Source organism: Apteryx mantelli, chromosome 27, assembly GCF_036417845.1.
Source record: "Apteryx mantelli isolate bAptMan1 chromosome 27, bAptMan1.hap1, whole genome shotgun sequence".
Classification (NCBI taxonomy): domain Eukaryota; kingdom Metazoa; phylum Chordata; class Aves; order Apterygiformes; family Apterygidae; genus Apteryx; species Apteryx mantelli.
The window spans coordinates 6,049,195-6,056,330 of NC_090004.1; the positions used below are offsets into that span (position 1 = coordinate 6,049,195).

Consider the following 7,136-nt stretch of genomic DNA (forward strand, 5'->3'; position numbering starts at 1 on the left):
ACTGACCTGCCCCTGCTTCAGGGACACTTGGCTTTCCCCCCCACGGGCCTGCTCCTGCTCCCTCAGCACCACCCGTGGCCGAAGCAGCCCAAAAGGCCGGGCCCTGCACTGCCCACGCACCGGGGAAACGGGCCCGCCTGGGACCCGGCCCCCACAGAGCAATAAAAGAATAAAATTAAAAAAATAATAATAAAGTAAAAAACGGGGTTACGCCTCAGCCCGCCGAAACCCCCGCCTCAGGTCACCGGCGGGCTGGAAGCGCCGGTTCCTGCCAGGTCCCCTCAGGGCTCAGGCCCCCCGTCGGTGGGCGCCTCACGGCGGGGAGCCGCTCCCAGGCCTCGCCCCAGCGCCGGGCCGCGCCAGGGCTGCGCAGGGCCCCCGCGCCCACTCACCCGCCGCCATCTTACCGGCGCGGGCGGCCGCGCGAGGCGCGAGCTCATTGGCGGAGCGAGGCCCCGCCCCCAACGGCCGCGCCCGCGCGCCCCGCCCCGCCCCGCCCCGCCGCCACAGCCGCAGCCGCAGCCGGGCCGCGCGCCCCGCTCCCCATCCGCCAGCTCGGCGCGCGGCTGCCCCCGCTGGCGGAAGTGACGCCCAGGGTGGGTAGGCGAGCGCCGAGCGGAGCTGATGCAACCGGGGGACGGTCGGTAGGGGCCCGGGGCCGGCGGGAAGGGGAGGGGAGGGCGAGGCGGGGGATCCGCCGGGGGGGCTCCGGGACCTCCTCGGTAACCGGCTTCCCAGCCCTGGCAGGGCCGCAGGGGGCTCCCGAGGGGCCTGTGCCGGTTTCCCCGGTGACGGTGTCTCGTTGCCCGCAGCCGCCGCCGCCATGGAGGCCGCGCCCGGCCCGCAGGAGAAGTATCACCTCATCACCCGCAACCTGCAGGTACGGCGGCAACGGGGGCGCCGGCGCCGGCCCCGGGGCAGGCCGGGCCGGGGGCAATGGGGGGGCCACAGGTCGGGGCAGGCCAGGCCCGGCCCGGCCGCGGCTCCGGGGCAGCCCCTGGGCCCTGCGAGGGGACCGGGTCCGGGCAGCCCCTGGGCCTGGCGGAGGAGGCCTGGGCCAGCCCCTGGGTCCTCCCCATCGCACCTCTGCTGCCTGGGAGCTGGGGACGAGCCCAGGGCACACGCCGCATTGGGGGTGAGCCTGTGCCCGGGCATGGCTTGGTCTCTCCGTGGGGTGTTATTCCCCTTCGTCTTCCTCTCGCCTCCCTCAATGTGTTTCCGGGGCATCTCATCCATGAGGGTGGCTGTGCTAAACGTGGGTCTGGGCCCTTTGCAGGAGGTGCTGGGGGAGGATAAGCTCATGTCCATCCTGAAGGAGCGAGAGTTGAAGATCTACTGGGGGACAGCCACCACGGGCAAGCCACATGTGGCCTACTTTGTGCCAATGTCCAAGATCGCAGACTTCCTGAAGGCAGGATGCGAGGTACGGGGGCTGACTGGGAGCCCGGATCCCGGGGGCTTTGTCATCACGCTGGCTGGGTGGAAATGCACAATTCCTCTGGGCAGTGTGGCCCCAAGTGTGATGTTCCAGCATCTCTGTCCACCTCTATACTAGGTGACAATACTCTTCGCTGATCTCCATGCTTACTTAGACAACATGAAGGCCCCCTGGGAGCTGCTGGAGTTGCGCACCCGCTACTACGAGAACGTGATCAAAGCCATGCTGGAGAGCATCGGAGTGCCCCTGGAAAAGCTGAAGTTTGTCCGGGGCACCGACTACCAGCTCAGCAAGTGAGTCCCGGGGCACTTGATCCTCTTGGGAAGGAAGAGCCTCACACGGGGCTCTGGTGTGTCTGAGATTGCACCTCTGCTCCTGAGAGGAGCCAGCAGTGTGTCAGAAGTGTGATACTTTGTTCCGTGAATGACAGAGTGGTGAGACAGCACAGTGAAGGTGTCTCCAAGTCTAGGCTCTTCTCTGCGTAGTCAGAACCACTTTTGCATGAGCCAGCTCTAAGAGATTTCCCGCTCCCTGATGCTAGCAGTGCTAATTCCTATCCCTCCCCACAGGGAGTACACGCTGGACGTGTACCGCCTCTCGTCCGTGGTCACGCAGCACGACGCGAAGAAGGCAGGAGCCGAGGTGGTGAAGCAGGTGGAGCACCCCTTGCTGAGCGGTTTGCTCTACCCAGGCCTGCAGGTGCGTAGCGAGGCAGGTTGGCAGGCGCCTGGGAGGTGCTGGGCGAAGCAGGGACGTGTGAGGCTGAATGCCTGTGCCAAGGTCATTATACTCCACCCCAATATTATGTTTGGCAGCAGCACAAAACACAGCTCTGGCATGGACCTGCTTTTACAGCAGCTCCTGCCGGCTGCAGGCCTGTGGCCAGCAGGCAGTGCAGAGAGCTCCAGGTCTGCCCAGGGCAGGAGAGCCAGGTGGAGGCTGGGCAGATCCTGCAGGATGGGCAGGATCTCCAAAGGCGGAGCGCAGCTGGAGTGGGGAGTCTTGGGGCCAGGCTCAAGGCTGGCTCTGCGTCTCTCCACAGGCCCTGGACGAGGAGTACCTCAAGGTCGACGCGCAGTTTGGAGGAGTTGATCAGAGGAAGATTTTCACCTTTGCAGAGAAGGTCAGGAACGAGGGTTGTTTCTGAACCTGCCACGATGCTGGAGCCTGGTGCAGGGCTCAAACACTTGCTAATCCATTGGGAGAAGCACATCCATGGTTTCACTCAGCACCACAGAGCTCTTCGCAGCTCCTCCTGCTGCTCTTGCAGTCTGCAGAGCTCTGGTGTCTGTGAAACCTGTTGTGCTGCCACATTGTCCCTGACTGTGGCTGTTGGGGCCTTGTGATCCCGTGGTAGCTTTCTGGTCCCGTTACCATGCTCAAGGTTATCTGGAACCAGGAGCAAGCAGGGATTGTGGGTTAAAGCTGATCTTCAGAAGAAGCTCTCCCATGACTTGCCTCCTTGTTTTTCCCCAGTACCTTCCTTCTCTGGGCTATGCCAAGCGCATCCATTTGATGAACCCAATGGTTCCTGGTCTAACAGGCAGCAAAATGAGCTCATCAGAAGAGGTTGGTCCCTGAATGGTGGTTGTGATCAGGGATCCTGCAAAGCGAAGGGGCTTAGGGCTGGGAGAGAAGGTGCCGCCTTCTCTTCCCTTGTGCTGGGGTCTAAGAACTCCAGCATGGTTGCCTCTTTTGGGCAAGAGGTTGGAAAAAGGGTGGCAGTCCCCAGGGAACCTGGGAAGTAGCTCTGTTGTGGATGGGGGGGGGGGGGGAAGGAAAGAAAACCCCTCATCTTCACAGTGAGTGTTAAACTGGGTGCTCTGAGAAGTTGCACGCACAGCTCAACTCCAGGGAATCCCTTCCTCCAGGAGTCAAAGATCGACCTTCTAGACCGCAAGGAGGATGTGAAGAAGAAGCTGAAGAAGGCTTTCTGCGAGCCAGGAAACGTGGAAAACAACGGCATCCTCTCCTTCATCAAACACGTCCTCTTTCCTCTCAAGTCAGGTGAGGGGCTCTGGTGCTAGTCTTTCCCGAGGGTAAGAGGAGGGGACGGGAGCTTGTGTTCCCTAGAGCAGACCGCCCACTGAGGGCCCCCTCCCCAGCCCGCGCTGGCAAGGCCTGGGCACAGGGCCCAGTGGCTTCGCAGGCCCTGCTGTGCTCCCCCTCAGCTCCTGGGCAAAGTGGGGTGGTTTATCTGGCTGAGTTCATCTCCGCTTAATCTGAGCCTTAAAATCTCCACGTCACAGAGTTTGTGATTCTGCGAGAAGAAAAATGGGGAGGAAACAAAACCTACACAGTCTACGAAGCCCTGGAGAAGGACTTCGCTGAGCAGGTGAGTGCAGGGAGGGCTTGAACGCTCGCTCAGCTGCTGTGGACCTGGAAACCCTCCTGGCACAGGTGTGTGTCTGTGAGGCTCCCAGTGCCCTCGGGGAGGGCTCTGAGAGCAGTGGGAGATGGAAAACTGCATGGGGGAGAGGTGGGGAGCAGAGTGTGGCCCAGCGGCTGTCAGGTGCCAGGGTGGTCCCAGCTGGGAGAGCCTGGAGTAGCCAGGAGGTGAGTGGATGGTGCAGGACTGTAAGCTGTTCCCAGTGTGAGCAAAAGTATCCAGGAGAGGGTCCTTGTCCAAAGGGGAATCAGGCCAGGTGCTGGGCTTAGTCTCCCAGCCCTGCCTGGTCTCCTGTTCCTACCCAGTCTCCAGGCGTTTGCTCTTTACTCCTGGGAGATGGTGACACTGGGCTGTGCTTGCTGCGGGACTGTCTCGACCAGCTCCGAGTCACCCACGCCAGGTGTTTTCACAAGGGTTTGTCTCCTCCCCAGACAGAGTCAGCCCTCGCCTGTGTAGCTGGCACCCTTATCGAGGCCTCTAAGCTAAAGTATCTCCTAACACCTTTGAGATGCCTGTATGTCTAACCGAGTCCAGGCACAGGAAACTGCATCTCCCTTCCAGGCGAGGGCTATCTTTCCAGATGTGCTTTAATCTTGTCCTGGGAAGAATGCCAAGATCTGTGTCTGTTGGAGCAGAGACAAGAGATCACAGCACCTCTCTGGCCTTAGATCAGTGAATCAAATTCTGCTTCTCCCCCTGCGCTGGAGGAAACCATCCAGGAATCCGGCTTTTTGTCGCAATACAGGTCGTACATCCCGGAGACCTAAAGAACTCGGTGGAAGTGGCCCTGAACAAACTGCTTGACCCCATCAGAGAGAAATTCAACAAGCCAGAGCTGAAGAAGCTAGCCAGTGCAGCATATCCCGACCCGTCCAAAGCCAGTAAGGAGGTGCTGGGAGTGCAGGGAAATGGGGCCTTGGCCACACAGAGCCAAGCTAAGAGAAGATGTCTCCAGGGGCTGAGGTTAGAGAGAAATCCTGGAACTTTAATCTCGGGAGCAGCCCCAGAGAGTGTCTGGCATGGCTCTGCCTGCCTGTCCTTGGCTGGTGGCTGTCAGATTTGATTATGACTGAGCATTAGCAGGGTTAGGAAAGGCCAACGCGAGGGCTGTTTGCCTGCCCTGGAGAGGACAGATGCCAGTGTGCATCTCTGTCGCTGCCTGAGATGCCAGCAAAGTGGAGGAGGGACTGTCTGCTCTGTGTCACAGAGACAAGCAGGGAATTCAGCAGGGCCCAGATCCAGCATTCGGGGCTCCCCGGGGCTTGGCTGGGGGCTGGGTTTACACTGAGTGACACGACTCTTCCCTTTGCACTGCAGAGCCTGCAGAGAAGGGCACCAAGAACTCGGAGCCGGAGAACGTGGTCCCATCCCGGCTGGACATCCGCGTTGGCAAAGTGATCAGCGTGGAAAAGGTAGGGGCACAATAGGCAATGGGAAGTAACCTTCCCACAGGGTGACATGGGCACTTGGTGGACACGTGGGGTCGCCCCTTTCCTCTCTGCTACCCCCAGTCCGCTTCCCTGCTCACCTGCTGAGGGGCCTTTGCTTCTGCTTGGCAGCATCCGGATGCGGACAGCCTGTACGTGGAGAAGATTGATGTGGGCGAGCCCGAGCCTCGCACCGTGGTCAGCGGCCTGGTGCAGTTCGTCCCCAAGGAGCAGCTGCAGGACAGGCTGGTGGTGCTGCTCTGCAACCTCAAGCCCCAGAAGATGAGGGGTGTGGAGTCGCAGGGCATGGTGCTGTGCGCTTCCAGGTGAGGGATGGGGCCAGGGCGCACTCCGGACCCCCAGCCCCAGAGCCGGGAGGGTGCAGGAATACACGGTGATCCCAGCCGAGCCCCCAGCTCTGGGTGCGCTGAGGGGCAGATGGGTTCGGCCTCAGGGTGACCCTGCTTCCTCCGTTCCCCTCCCCAGCGTGGGGGAGCCGCGGCAGGTGGAGCCCCTGGACCCGCCGGCCGGGTGCTGCGCTGGGGAGCGCGTCTATGTGGAGGGCTACGAGGGCGGGGAGCCTGATGACGAGCTCAAGCCGAAGAAGAAGGTCTTTGAGAAGCTGCAGGTGAGGGCCAGCGCGAGGGGCTGAGTCGTGGCACGGAGCAACGGGGGCTCCGGGAGTGGAGCAGGGCAGCGGTTGGGGCCAGGTGGGCCCTGGCGTGTCCCCACCTCTGGGTGACCCCAATCTCACTACTCCCCGCTCAGTGCTGTGTTTGCTGTCGTCATTGTGGGCTGCTGGCCCGGCCGGGCGCAGGCTGGGCAGGGCCTCCCCTCCCGCCCCGGGAGGTTTGGTGAGGCCAAAGCTTGGGAGGAGATAATCCTCCGCGGCTCTGTGAGCTGAGGGGAGGCGCCGCTGCCCCATGGGCAGCCCCAGCCTGGATGGCCAGGTATGACCCCCATCTCCCTCCCCTCTGCTCCCCAGGCCGACTTCCGCATCTCCCAGGACTGCGTTGCCCAGTGGAAGCAGAGGAACTTCCTGACCAAGCTGGGGAGCATCTCGTGTAAAACCCTGAAGGGGGGGAGCATCGGCTAACAAGCGTCAGAGCCACTGCTCGTACCTCCTGCCTGGCTCCCTCCACCACTCCAGCCAGGCTCTCCTCCCCGGCCCGCTGCCATCTCTCCTCGCACAGCGCCCCAAGCAGGGGGCTCAGCCCTGAGGGACGCAGGGGTTTGGGGACTGAATTTGCAACCCCCCTCACCCCTTGCAACAGTGCGAGGCCTCCTGGAGAGCTGCCTCCGCTACCCCCCTCACCCTGGGCCTGCTCGGGCCTGTGTCTTGGGCTGATTCTGGTGTCACCATGGGTAAGGGACGCATGTGACATGTGTGACGTGTCTCCAGGCATCCCACCAGAGCCGTAGGCTCGCTCTCAGTTGTGCCACAGACTGGAAGCCCTGCCTGCTGGTCCTGTCTCTGGGACAGCACAGCCGGGTGAAGCAATGAGGGTTAAGAGGGAAGGCTGCTGGCTCAAACCTGTGTTGCTGCTAACGGGGCTGGGGGCAGCTGCCTGGCAGCCAGGCCGACCCCATCCCCTCTGCCCGAGCCCCCCTGCTCCACGCTCGCCCTGCCTGAGCCAGGGCCACTGCTCGTGCTGCTCTTCGGCCAGGAGCCCAGGCTCTACCGGCAGGTTTGCCCTGAGCCCGTGGGAGGCCGGGGGGTGTGGGCTCGGCCTGGCTGCAGGGGGCACGAGCCCTAAACACTGACTCGGGAACCATCTGTCTGGCATGAACCCAAATAAAATGTCGATCTGACTGCACCTCGCTGCGCCCTTCTGTCCGTGCTTCTTGCAGCCCTCGCTGCTGCTGCGTTTTAGTGCTGCTG

The 7,136-nt window shown here is 62.3% G+C and overlaps 1 protein-coding gene across 1 annotated transcript; it reads left to right on the forward strand.

Moving 5' to 3' along the window:
• Nucleotides 1-604: 604 nt before the first annotated feature.
• YARS1 (tyrosyl-tRNA synthetase 1) lies at nucleotides 605-7,071 on the forward strand. The gene is made up of 14 exons (XM_067311661.1): nucleotides 605-640; nucleotides 813-880; nucleotides 1,277-1,423; nucleotides 1,556-1,731; nucleotides 2,008-2,137; nucleotides 2,481-2,561; nucleotides 2,915-3,007; nucleotides 3,310-3,445; nucleotides 3,688-3,773; nucleotides 4,573-4,708; nucleotides 5,145-5,239; nucleotides 5,387-5,580; nucleotides 5,741-5,882; nucleotides 6,240-7,071. The coding sequence occupies exons 1-14, from the start codon at nucleotides 625-627 to the stop codon at nucleotides 6,348-6,350; spliced, it is 1,611 nt and encodes a 536-aa protein (XP_067167762.1). The 5' UTR covers nucleotides 605-624; the 3' UTR covers nucleotides 6,351-7,071.
• The last annotated feature ends 65 nt before the right edge of the window (nucleotides 7,072-7,136 follow it).